The 14,799-nt window shown below is 39.9% G+C and overlaps 1 protein-coding gene across 1 annotated transcript; it reads right to left on the bottom strand.

Annotated features, from left to right (window-relative positions):
- Window positions 1–2,304: 2,304 nt before the first annotated feature.
- Window positions 2,305–12,612, bottom strand: LOC139448298 (glutamic acid-rich protein-like). Its single transcript, XM_071229848.1, has 4 exons — window positions 12,538–12,612; window positions 10,575–10,690; window positions 6,559–8,602; window positions 2,305–4,633 (listed from the first exon to the last, which is right to left on the bottom strand). Exons 2-4 carry the CDS (start codon window positions 10,633–10,635, stop codon window positions 4,495–4,497), a joined length of 2,244 nt encoding a protein of 747 aa, XP_071085949.1. The 5' UTR covers window positions 10,636–10,690; window positions 12,538–12,612; the 3' UTR covers window positions 2,305–4,494.
- Between the last annotated feature and the right edge of the window lie 2,187 nt (window positions 12,613–14,799).

Below are 14,799 nucleotides of genomic sequence, written 5' to 3' on the forward strand. Positions count from 1 at the left end.
ATCAAGTTAGGTGTGGCACACATGAAGCCATCACCATTGGGACGCAATGGCTGCATTCATTACTAAACGAGACTGTCACTTTGACATGTGAAATGCCCCTATCCAACCAGCTGAACGAACAAGGTCACTAAGAAACTGGTCATTTATTTGGGGAAGGGGGGTAGGGGGATCATTGGACTACCATGGTTTACTAACCCACTCACCCATTTTGTGCAACATCTTTTGGCAACACCGCCCACACACACCCCACACCTTCTCCTGAATTCACCCCTATAATAAATGACCATGACGAAATAAATTTCAAATTTATATAAATTCTATGTTAAAGATTACAACCTGCCATATAGATGTGATAAATTTGGCCAACTCCCCTCTTTCGCTGCATCATTTTGTCATGACACCCCCCATAATAAAAGACCAGTCACCACTAGTAATCCGGCCAAAATCACACAATTAAAGGCAGTTGTGTTATACAATGCAAACAAGAAAAAAACGGGTGACATGGAACACTACAATGGGGACAGGAGGGACGTAGATTTCAGCCTCCATATTCCTTCACTGCAATGTTGTAGACAATCTGGTAATGTGTCCATCAGCCAGGAGGGACGTAGATTTCAGCCTCCATATTCCTTCACTGCAATGTTGTAGACAGTCTGGTGAGATGTTCATCAGCCAGGAGGGACGTAGATTTCACCCTCCATATTCCTTCACTGCAATGTTGTAGACAATCTGGTAATGTGTCCATCAGCCAGGAGGGACGTAGATTTCAGCCTCCATATTCCTTCACTGCAATGTTGTAGACAGTCTGGTGAGATGTTCATCAGCCAGGAGGGACGTAGATTTCAGCCTCCATATTCCTTCACTGCAATGTTGTAGACAATCTGGTAATGTGTCCATCAGCCAGGAGGGACGTAGATTTCAGCCTCCATATTCCTTCACTGCAATGTTGTAGACAGTCTGGTGAGATGTTCATCAGCCAGGAGGGACGTAGATTTCAGCCTCCGTATTCTTTCACTGCAATGTTGTAGACAATCTGGTGAGATGTCCATCAGCCAGGAGGGACTTCTGGAGAAGCCGGCATCTGTAAGTCAACCCTGTCCACGTGGATACCACAGCCTCCACATGCTATGTATTACAATGTACAGTGGAGCCAGGACTATACAACACCTACAAATGACTAATCTCTGATGATATATGAACATGGGTACTGATTAAAAATAATTTTCTAATACTTCAGAGGACAAAAACTCCATAACCCATGAATTAAATCTTGAAAATGTCATCACAAAATGGTTTCCAGATTAGCAGGGTCCAGACTTATGAGGTTGAGCTGTATCCAACACAAAATGATTCATGCAGAAAATAAGCACTGGTGGGATTGTCTGAGACCTTGATAAGTGACCATATATTTAATCAACCATTGTGATTTATTCAGTCACACAAACTACACCACAGTGAGTACACACACAAAAAATATGTAAGCATTTATTGAAGCAACAATGAGACTTTATGTGATATCTTTTGTACACATAAGATAAACCCTGTACACACACATACACATGACTTTACAAAGCAGAATGTTTGGGGATACATTCATCTTTTATATTGTTTCCGTATATCTCCTTGGGGAAAAGCAAAGAAAGATGCAGAGCACACTAACATCTATTTCATATTATCTTTTTAAGCAAACATAAAATATGCATTCACAGATGAGACATCACACAAGAAAAGAAATCTTATTTACACTTGTTAAGTTTATTCTCAGTGGCCAATTTAGGTTCATTCAGAGCTGTTATGAAACTAGTTCTTAATCAAAATAGCTCACCTGCTTCAAATATTTCTGTGCCAACAGATACTAAACACAAATCAAAATCCAACTTCATTCAATGATGTCCCTTCCATATACAATCATTATCATTCAATGCTGCCCTACCATGCATTCATTATCATTCAATGCTGTCCCTACCATGCATTCATTATCATTCAATGCTGCCCTACCATGTGCATTCATTATCATTCAATGCTGTCCCTAATATGTAGTCATTATCATTCAATGCTGCCCCTACCATGTGCATTCATTATCATTCAATGCTGTCCCTAATATGTAGTCATTATCATTCAATGCTGCCCCTACCATGTGCATTCATTATCATTCAATGCTGTCCCTAATATGTAGTCATTATCATTCAATGCTGCCCCTACCATGTGCATTCATTATCATTCAATGCTGTCCCTAATATGTAGTCATTATCATTCAATGCTGCCCTACCATGTGCATTCATTATCATTCAATGCTGTCCCTAATATGTAGTCATTATCATTCAATGCTGCCCCTACCATGTGCATTCATTATCATTCAATGCTGTCCCTAATATGTAGTCATTATCATTCAATGGTGTCCCTACCATGTACAATCATTTTCATTCAATGCTGTCCCTACCATGTGCATTCATTATCATTCAATGTTGTCCCTACCATGTACAATCATTATCATTCAATGCTGTCCTTACCATGTACAATCATTATCATTCAAAGAGTTTTTAGAAGGCCATTGTTTTCTCTGAAGAAAGATATAAACTAAATTGATTAAAAATATTTCTGCTGAATACATCAGCAAAAGATCTAGTTAAATCATGAAATACTCTCTAACAATGTGTACTAATAATGAGTGGCAGAACAAACTAGTAAAAAACCCTTTTTAAAGAGAACTAAATCATTGTGGAAAGTGAATGAAAAGTGGTCCATACAATGCTTCTTAGAATGACAATTTACAGATTTAATTTCCTTCCCCTAAGTCTGAGGGTTTGGTTTATTACTGAAATTTGTTTCCAGCTTTGGCAGGTAAATAAAAATATACAACACAATACAATGGGTTTTTTCTTCCGCATATGTGAGCATTTAGGCCTGAGATTTGAATGCAAGTAAGATATATATATAACAATCCTGATCTACAATTGTCATAGAATCTACCTGCCTGTCAATCATAAAAACAAAGACTTTTAAAAATAAACGTCAATGTGGAATTGATTTATTTTAGACACTGCTTGAGTTTCATCAGAATCATTTATAATGCATCAATCGTCGTAGCATTACAATTAAGTTCATGCAATCTGAACCATCCTATATATCAATGGTAATGATAATGATGAGAAACAACTGTGTTCAAGGCTGCTGTCTTCAGAGTTTCTAACACTGACAACTAAGAGTGAGTGAGTGAGTTGGATTTTACGGCACAATATTCCAGCAATATCACGGCAAGGGACACCAGAAATGGGCTTCACACATTGTACCCATGTCGGGAATCGAACCCGGGATTTTGATGTGGTGAGTGAATGCTTTAACCACCAGGCTACCCAACCGGCCCTGACAACTAAGATGGCACTACCCCTATACAACGTAAACATGCCAATCATCAAACTGAACCTTGGTTCATAAGTCAAGCTTCTTTACTCCACCTGCATCAATTAGAAACACATTTCTTCCAGTATTCTACAAACAGACAAACATGTATTTGCTTACATTGTCTTATCTGTGCTTGGCTTCCATTCAACGGAGAATCTTAGTGACTACCCAACTCCCACACACTCAAAAAGACTTGCAGTAGGATGGCTTTGTGGCCCTGTTTCACAAAGTGATCACACCGCTAAGTCATAAATCTATGTTTAAGTATTGGAATTATGATAGTGTTAGTGCCCAGACTGCTGTAAATCTATGCTAAAGTATTGGAATTATGATAGTGGCAGCTCTGAGAATGTCGTAATTTGATTTTGTTGTGAGCATTTGTGATTAAGCATGTCCTGAAGTACAAAAAGTTTCTATGTTCACTAGACTTGTCCTGTATGCAAGGTGTGACATTATGCAACAAGATTTAAACATGTTTTGTTTTCAGCATAGACATATTTTCTACACAATTCTGAAATGACATAAAAAGGATGATGAAGGGTTTTCTTGTTTAAACACATCATACTGAAGACACGCAGACAACCAAGTCTAAAGAAAAGAGTCTCGCGTCATCTCATCTCACTTGACTATATCACACTAATAAAAAACACTCGCATCTCTAACCTTCCTGATTGTACTGATCAAAACAAAACAAGATTATTCGTAAAAAATTCATTGTGGCTCACTAACATGGAAACAAGACAGGCTCCCCATCTACAAACAAATCTCCTTACGTCTATATCAAACAGAGGTGAAAACAATAGCACATGTAAGCCAGGAGCTGATAACATATCACAAATGATTCTGTAGAACGATTCAAAGTAGATAATTTTACCAGACACTTAACCACTAGGCTATCCCACTGTCCCCAATACATCACACTGGCCGTGTGTTGTGATGCCGTTGTGATGCCGTTGTGATACTGGACTGTACAGCTGTACCAACGACATCACTATCATAGTGCAACATGGACCATCCCACTGTGACATGACTGTACAAGAACATTATCTACAACCACCCAGGTCTTCATCCTTCCACCGCCATCAGCCTGCATCAGGTGCTGGTCTTGGCTGGTTGTTCTGTATTGCTGGTCTCGGGAGCCTTCTTCGGAACTTTCTCACTGACCCGACGGAACTCCAAGTGCAAGCCGCCAGTTGTGTGGCCAGACATTCTGTCAAAGTTGATCTCACTTCTGTAAAAGACACTCCATCATAAAATACATATCATAAATGTACGTTTCAATCCATTACAATGAAGAAAGTGGATTGTTAAAACTTCCCCCTGAATATGAAACTGCCCTTGCATACAAAACGAGTTTGGGAATCACTTTACGGCAGCCATTTTGGTTTGCTTGAGGCTGGCAGTAAGAGACAAAATGTGCATGACGTGTATTGTATTTTTTTTCTGGTGAGTACAAGAATATAAAGAACCTGTGTATGTAACATGAATGAGGTCACATAACACAGTCAGCAATATTACAGTTATGTCAGAAAAGCCTGTTATTACACCATAACAACTCTGACCTGCAACAAGCTGAATGTGAAGAAGCCATCGTGTAATACCATTCATTGGAGACACTTTATTAGGAGACACCATTGTGAGACATTCTTGTGTGACACCTTTCATCATAAGGCACCATTGTGAGACATCCTTGTGTGACACCTTTCATTGTAAGACACCATTGTGAGACATCCTTGTGTCACACCTTTCATTGTGAGACACCACTAACTTGGGCACTAAGACACCCTTTATTAGGAGACACCACTGAGACACCCTTTATTAGGAGACATCATTGAGACATCCTTTATTGGGAGACATCACTGAGACACCCTTTATTAGGAGACATCATTGAGACATCCTTTATTGGGAGACACCACTGAGACACCCTTTATTAGCAGACACCACTGAGACACCCTTTATTAGGAGACACCACTGAGACTTCTTTTATTGGGAGACATCACTGAGACACCCTTTTACGGCAGACACCACTGAGACACCCTTAATTAGGAGACACCACTGAGACACCTTTTATTGGGAGACATCACTGAGACACCCCTTAGTAGCAGACACGGCTGAGACACCCTTTTGCAGAAGACACCACTGAGACACCCTTTATAAGGAGACATCACTGAGACACCCTTTATTGGGAGACATCACTGAGACACCCTTTAGTAGGAGACACCACTGAGACACCCTTTTACAGAAGACATCACTGAGACACCCTTTATTAGGAGACATCACTGAGACACCCTTTATTAGGAGACACCACTGAGACACCCTTTATTGGGAGACATCACTGAGACACCCTTTATTAGGAGACACCACTGAGACACCCTATATTAGGAGACATCACTGAGACACCCTTTAGTAGCAGACATCACTGAGACACCCTTTAGTAGCAGACATCACTGAGACACCCTTTAGTAGCAGACACCACTGAGACACCCTTTAGTAGCAGACATCACTGAGACACCCTTTAGTAGCAGACATCACTGAGACACCCTTTAGTAGCAGACATCACTGAGACACCCTTTAGTAGCAGACACCACTGAGACACCCTTTATCAGGAGACACCACTGAGACACCCTTTATCAGGAGACACCACTGAGATACCCTTTATTAGGAGACACCACTGAGACACCCTATATTAGTAGACACCACTGAGACACCCTTTATTAGGAGACACCACTGAGATACCCTTTATCAGGAGACACCACTGAGACACCCTTTATTAGGAGACACCAATGTTAGGTACCCTTCATTGTGAGACACCCTTGTGTGACACCTTTCATTGTAAGACACCCTTTATTAGTAGACACCATGTGAGACACCATGTGAGACATCCTTGTGTGACATCATTCATTATAATACACCATATGTAACAGCCTTTATTGTGAGACACCCTTGTGAAACAGCCCATATTGCAAAACACCATTGTAAGTGTAAGCATGGTTAGAAAACCATGAATGAATGCTTACTTTTACCCTGCAGTTAGTAACATTGATCTATGACGTTGGATGACAAGGACACAGAATGAGACAAGACACAATCAGCTGTGTCACACATTGTTACATCCAGTCTACAGTAGGGCCTATTTCACCCCTAAAAAATACTTACTCTCTTTCAGCCATTGTAAAGGTGTACTTCCTTGCCTTCATGTAGACTGCATACTTGTCCTCAATCTTACTGCTCTCATCAATGTCTAGCCAGGCACTGCCTCGTTGCTGCGTTGTCCGACACTGCCACTTCAGCTTGGTTTCCATCTCTACATCGTCTTCCTCCTTTTCTGCCTCGCCTTCGCCCGAAACAACTGACTGTGCCCGCGGAGGAAGTCTGCTGTGGCTAGCATAACCTCTCTTGCTCATCATCATTGATCTTTTCAACGCTTTCAAGATCTCATCCTTGGGATTTTTCTCACTTGTCGACATGCCATAACGTTCTAGAATAGCAGCAGGCTGACTATGGCTTATATCATGGCGGAAGCGGCATTTCTTATCCTCTGATTTGCAAAAGCCGAGAATGTAATCTTCACATATATGCAAGAAAGGGCAGCTGTTGTTTCTGGAATTCTTACAGCCCCAGAATGTGTTGTAAAACCTGCACACAACTGGCAACGTGGTGCGGTTCCGGTACTTCAAATTCAGAAGAACTTTTTGAGCTAAACGAGGTGGAAACTTGTGAAGAAGAGATTTTCTCAAGATGTACTTGTTATATTTGGAGTCCATATCATGACCGAACAAACATCTTTTCCCAGTATCTACAATGTCACATTTGCTGAGCACGAAATAACGACAAACATGAAGAGACTTGCACTTCCCTTTACAAGATGAAGCTTTTGTTGAATGAGACAAACACAAACGTAGTGTTGGTGTAGCGGTAACTGTCAGGTGGTCATCCTTGTCGTCTGCCGTCTCCTCAGCAGCTTCTCCAGCACCTTCTTCCTCTTTGGGCTTCTTCACCTCTTCTTCAGTTTCAGGCTTTGGTTTATCAGTGTCCATGTCCGGGGTTGAGCTTCCGGGCTCTTCTTTGTCCTCCATCTTCTCTTCCTCCTGTTCCTTTGATGCTTCAGTCTTTTCTTCTTTCACTGCTTCTTCTGCTTCTTTCTTGTCCTCCTCCTTCTCCCCCTCCTCCTCCTCCTTCTCCTCCACTTTCTCCTCTACTTTCTCTTCCTCTTTTACTTCTTCCATTGAGGCCTCTGCAGGCTCTTCCTTGACATCGGTGTCTGCCTCTTCAGACAAGGTTGTCACTAGGAACACACTTTTGTATTTCAGAAGGAATTCCTTCAGATTTGTGGAACTGTTGAAAACAACCACGTCCTTCATGATCAGCTCAAGGCGTAATCCATTCAGGGTGCAGCTGCCATCCAGATTTTCAAAAAGAATCAACAAAATACTACTAGCAAGGTCATCAAGGTTGTTCTTCTCCATCTTAGAGATGTCTTCCTCTGTTGGTGGGCTCACTTCCTCTGTCAGCGTACTCGATACTTTATTTTCATCCATCTTTTCGTCACCTTCTGCATCTTTGGTTGTTTCTACTTTTTCTTCATCTTCATCTTCCTCGTCATCTTCAATCCCGCTCCATTCCGAACTGGAAGGATCATCACGATTTCTGTCATGATGTTCATAATGTCTGCGCCGATACGGGCGGGGATGGTAACTGTCATCCCTCCGGTGCTGATAACTGCCTCTTCCTCTCCCTCTTCTTTGATAATCTCCCTGCCATTTGTAATCATCTCGACGTTGAATATTATCCCGCCGTTCGTAACTCCCTCTTCCCCTCCTACTCATAGGTTCATCCCGATAAATACCTCGTCTCTGAAATCCTTCAGACTCTCTTCTGGAGCCATGATTATCATAGCTTCTCCGCCTTTCTCCATGTCTGTGACGCGAGTCATCATAGTCCTCGTCGCGATGATAGCTGTCATGACCACCCCGCCTGTCATCAATCCAATCATCATCGTCAAACTGCTGGCTCTTGCGCGTGTAGTACTGAGTCTCCATGTCATACCTCTTGTCATACTGGTCATCGTGATAGTCCGATCTGCTGTCGTAGTCATCCCGTCTCCTACGCTTATTTGGGGATCTCTCATAGTACTGGCCATCATCATAATCATCATAGTTGTCATCATCATAGCGAGGGCCTCTTCTTTCTTCTTGATAGCCTGACAGAACAAAAATTTTCTTTTGTATAGCTTGGAAAAGGAAAATGACATTTTACAAATGCTTGTTTGTTTATTTACTTGTTGTTTAACGCCACACTCAGCACTATTCCAGCTATATGACGGAGGTCTGTAAATAATCGAGTGTGGACCAGACAATCCAGTGATTGGCATCATGAGCATTGTTCCACGCAATTGGGATGTTGACATAAATCAACCAATAGTTGCCTTTTACGGCAAGCATTGGTTCCTGAAGACCTATTCTACCCCGGATCTTTACTGGTCTATTTTCCAAATGAAACCTATAGGGCTAAAATATAGGTATAGTAAGGGACCGGTTATTTATCATAAAAGGGACAGGAAATAATACACATATTTAGAAAGGGGACATTTTATGAAGAAAGATGAAGTGCTTAGCATTTTGTCTTGAAAAAAATTAATAAGAACATGGGGAGAGTTATCAAAAAATATGACAAGCATTAGGGGAGGGCCATTATTTTCCGTACATTAGTGCAAAAAAATAATCTGACCCCCTACCCCTGTAATAAATGCCCTGTCTGTAAGATAGTATCAAATAAGATAATTAAAATCAGTTTATGTCACAAAATTTTGGTTGTTAGTTGTAAATAAATTGTGACAGTCTTCATGTTTGCTTATGAATGACATGGGGACAGTCTAAACAATATTGGAGGTGTACCCTCAGTCATAGAGCAGTCTGAGTGTAACAGCCTTACAGCGGTCTGTAAATAATCGAGTCTGGACCAGACAATCCAGTGATTAATATCATGAGCATCGATCCACGCAATGGGGATCGATGACATGAGTCAACCAAGTCAGCGAGCCTGACCACCCGATCCCGTTAGTTGCCTTTTACGACAAGTATAGTTGCCTTTAACAGCAAGCATGGGTTGCTGAAGACCTATTCTACCCCGGAATCTTCACGGGTCAGAATGGCTGGGAACTTTACTTCACTAATCATCAGGGATTGGAGCTGCTCCACCTTGAACAAGACAAACATGTTTATGACTCTCAGTTGATTCAGGTAAAACTGGCCATGGAAACTAGATTACACCCCAGTAACTCTTCAAACACACACATCATTGAACTCTTTTCTTGTATTTCAATGCTGCACTTCTGCAATATTCCGACTATGTGATGGCAGCCTGTAAATAATTGAGTCTGGACCAGGCAATCCAGTGATCAATATTGAGAGCAACAATCCACACCAACGTTTATTTGTTTGTTTGTTGCTTAACGCTGCACTCAGCAATATTCCAGCTATATGACGGCCGGTCTCTAATGTCATCGTATCCCAGTTGCATGGATCGATGCTCATGATATCAATCACTGTACTGTCTGGTTCAGACTCGATTATTTACAGACCACCGTCATGTAGCTGGAATATTGCTGAGTGCAGCGTTAAACAACAAACAAACAAAGATTACCGTATTCGACGTAATAAGCGCCTTGCTCTAATAAGCGCCCACCGAGCTTTAGCTAAGATATTGGCTAGTGAACAATCCCAATTAGCACCCCTTCCGATCAATCAGTGTACACAAGACTTATTTATTTGCGTATAATACTCACTCGTGTGTTATATGCACCCTTAATTATGGGCATTTAATTCTGGAAATATATATCTGTCTTACATAAACATTTCAGGCTGTCAGCATAAACCACACAATTTATCTTTCAACTCTGTTTTTTTTCCACCAAAATAATGTATTAGTAAGAGCCCCCTATTTTTAATTTTGAGAGCGCCCTGGGTGCTTATTGCCTCGAATACAGTACCCCACAATGACTAGATAGGCTGTCAGCTGATCCCATTAAATATTCTTCACTCAATGTGTCAATAATTCATTGATAAATATAGTTATTAAAGTGATAGAACCAGAAGTGTATCATCAGCCCGCTACATGTCAAGAAGCTCAGAACCATTGTCTTTTCTAAGTCCATAAACACAGCTTCAGCCTACCTCTACGATAGGAGGAATGACTGGACTGTCTGCGGTCATCACGGTAACGTTGTCTGTCCATGATATGTCAGATGTTGGGAGTAAGTTGATATTTACACCGCACAAGTTTGGTCCATCTGGAATACGAACATGTATGTTTAAAATTAATGTCTAATATCACACATCCGGCCACAACACGACATATATCAGCACACACTTACATTACATCAGTCCTATTAATAGATAGGGATATTCAACTATGATTTGGCACTAGGGCCATTCATTGGCCAAAAAACTGAACCGCAATATATTTCGATACAGGCATAAGTATTGTGATACGTATTGCAATATATTGGGAAAGTACATTTATTTCAATTGTATCAAGTGATCCCTAATCGTTTTCAATAAAATATGCAGAATCATTTCCATGTGTAGCGGCCATAAAATTTCCGTGATGGGATTCAAACCACGGACCTTCTAATCCGAGGTCGGATGCCTTGTCCACATGACAGAAGAGGTTAACCCAGTCAGCAAGCTGACAAGGTAAGGATGTCATCTGTGGGATAACTCCACGCGCTGCTACATACTCCACCCTCAACAGAAGGCATGTCCCGGGCTGCCTATTTTGCTCTATTTAATATGACCAGTTCAGACCCATTTGGGGCGCCAATGTAGTGGCCATCACATTTCCAAATCCCATGATGGGATTCGAACCACAGGCCTTCTTATCCGAGGTAAGGCCTTGTCCACATGACAAAAGAGATTAACCCTGTCAGCAATCTGACAAGGGAAGGATGTCATCTGTGGGACACATGGGTGCACCGGTGCATCGTAAGTTTCATGCGAAGATACATTTTTTTACTTGCTAAAGTATACATTATTTACTACTTGCTTTGGCCTCCCAGCAATCTTGGCAGTCAAACATCGAAAAATATGGTGTTTGGGTCCAGGGTGCCGTTATACCAAGCGATCTTAGCGCTAAGGTGAACGTAACTCTCATACCTTAATAGACTTACGACAGTCGTAGCGCTAAGGTTGTTTTGTACAACAGCACCCAGGCCATTTGCTGTATATATACTGTATATATGTTTATAACAAACTACAGTTTAAACAAACTAATATTAGTGGTCCCTTTGAGTTCATTGTAACCGTAGTTTACTGTCTCTTGTCTTATTTGTGATACTGTTTGGGTTTTTCACCTGTTTGCTTTTTCATGCATCTTATGGATTCTGTATTCTTTAGAACGTTGTCAACACCTGCCTTTTAAACACAAATAATATCATTTCCTAAAAATAAAAGATGCTATCCAAGATTTATCAATATGCATCCCATCAGACCAATTGTACAACAATTAACCAGGGCTCTGATATGCTACATCCCTAATTGTAATCATTAATTAACCAGGTCATTATTGAATATGTAGACAAAAAAATAGGCCTAATGTTTCAGTATGAAACTATTCACACCTTGCATAATCTAGGTCACCGAAATACATGCAAGTCTGAAAAATATCACACAATTGTTTTCATAATTGCTGTTTGTCTTTCAATCTATCGGACAATCTATGCTACAACATGCCATCTAGTTGGCTCAAATATGTCATTTCACTTCAATCATCAATCGTAAGGCGATGCAAAAGAACCACTTGACATAGGCTAGTAGTTTTTCTGTCTACCTCTCTGTGTTTCACCCTACAGATTTCATCATTTCTGCAAAGAAAGTTACTTTTTTATTTAAGAATTAATGGTGGAATAAACAAACCAACGCTGTGTGTATCTGGGGATATCGATTGTAAATTGGAAGACACAAACATGAACTCTGTGTTATTGATTCTGATTTTTCAATCCGCATTCTATCTTTCAACTTTTCACACGAGTTCTGGATGAGAACACGTGCGAGAGATCATTGCCTTATGTGTGGACTGTTATCATTCGAAATGAAGGCATGAACAAAGGTATTTCAAAACACACTAAAAAAACTAAACCTGTGAAATCGTGCAGAGAACACAATGTTTAAGATCCCAATCGTCAACGTTCGTAGAACCTTTTGGATAAACCAGGAACAGATAACTCTGTTGATAAGATTGGCTCATAAAAACTTCCTGTTTCGTGTCCAAAGAATGGATCGATTCCCTTTCTTTTATTACAATCTGACACAATTATTCATTTTGCAAATAAATTGCATTTTCTAAGTTATTAATATGTTTGATTTGTATCTTTTCCTTTTGTGTGCAATGTTCTAGGACATGTGATGTGCACCAATGTAACAATGAAACCATTGTTGTCCAAGGGAGCCTACTCCTGTCACCTTCATGTCATATTTTGAAACGGACCTAAAATATAGGAATATGTGAATCAAATTTCTTGTTTAAAAATGTGACCTTCTTCGATATATATATTCACATCATCAAATATAAGACTTATTTTTCAAATTCTTATAGTTATTATATTTAACTGTTGTCTTTGCACGATGAAGAAAAAGGCATGGATATATATGTGGCAGTGACATATATTCAATCGGGTTTATTTCATATCAAATTTTGAAAATTATTTTCACAGAATTACATCTCGGGATTACGGAAATAACTGCCCGTATTAGTACGAAGTTATTAGTGAAACTAACATCTCGTGGCGTAAGAACTTCAAGCAAGACATTTGAGAGGCATAAGAAATATTTATGGGTAACAAGATAGGTTATGTACAGAGGTTCTACGACATACCGTACAGTGGGTTTTACGAAATAGCGTACAGTGGGTTTTACGACATGGCGTACAGTGGTTCTACGACAAAGCGTACAGTGGTTTTCGACCAGATACAATTAAAAAACACTGCATACACGACAACGTAGTCAAACACCGTTTTGAAAAAAAAAAAAAAAAAAAAATTAAAATAAATCTTTAAAAAAATTTTTATTGTCTTTACCCACCTATGACTGTTAACGAAACATCCGAACAGACGGATTTTGTGTGATTTCGGTATTTTTTCGGATTTTCGGTAAATATGTTTACCATTTTTATTTGTGTATGGTCCGAATAAAGTCGTTTAATGCGAGGACACACAACAATTAAAAGTCAAAAGGTTACAAAACAAATACGCTAGTCGGTCGTTATAACTAACAACTGCCAATAAACAATAACAGTTGCAGGGAATCTATCGCCACCTGTTTCAGACTCTTGGTTCTCAACGTAACCATTCCAAGCAGAGCAAACAAATGTCTAACCACTAAAGTTTGGGTACAAACAGCCTACAAGTGTAGGAACTTGAATTGGTAGTAGCAGCTTACTGTATTACTCCATTGAAGCATATTCGTGTTCATACACTGTGTTAGTACGGGAATACGTATGAAGGGTTGTCAGTGGGTGACGTCGCTATTAGACTTTATAATCATGCAGTCAATACACACACAATATGCAAACCCGTGTTTCTTGAGATTGTGATAATCATGATAATTCACCTGTTGGTTTGTTAGTTAACTGATGTAGGTGATGCATGCAATACACACTTAACACACAAATCAGATCTGTTCTTTCTACTTGGTACCAAGTATTAACAGGTAAGGGACTGGTTACTCCTTATAGAGGGGTGGGGTTAGGCGAGTGTAAGTGTGGGTATGAAAAAATGACAGTGAAAGAGGATTGGGTCCTTGAAAAAGTGACACATTTAATTATATGTTATCAGTTATAAATTTGAACATTTTTAGGGACTGGTCATTTAATATGCAGAGGGTATTTAAAGAAAAAATGTCACATGTATTATTACCCACACAACCCCATCCCCACCCTAATAAATGACCAGTCCCTAATTGCAGCGGAATTTGCACATTTTCCTTCCCTACAAGGCAACGGAATATTTACTCTCTGTTGTGACCGTGAATTATGAAGGTGAAATATATTGCATAAAAAAAATATAAAGTGTTAAAGGATAAGTTCTATATGCGGAACGCATGGCGTCTAAAATGAAGAATCACTGCTCTTTAAAAGATATGTTTTGCATGATCGTCGGACGTTCCGATGATTTGTTTGCTTCCACATCATAGTGTATGAATTACGAAAGTTATTGTGTATATATGATAATTTTATTACGTAAGATAAGTTAAAAATATATATTATCTGCAGGTTTGTTTCAGCGTTCAGTGGGATTGTGTGTGCTATATAGAGTTATCTCGTCCACCAGATGCCCAAACAGAAGCTAGCAGGTGCGCGTTTAACAATTTGTTGCAGGGAAATAGTATCAGATATGGAATCATG

Source organism: Haliotis cracherodii, unplaced genomic scaffold, assembly GCF_022045235.1.
Source record: "Haliotis cracherodii isolate W230 unplaced genomic scaffold, xgHalCrac1.p SCAF_7, whole genome shotgun sequence".
Taxonomy (NCBI): domain Eukaryota; kingdom Metazoa; phylum Mollusca; class Gastropoda; order Lepetellida; family Haliotidae; genus Haliotis; species Haliotis cracherodii.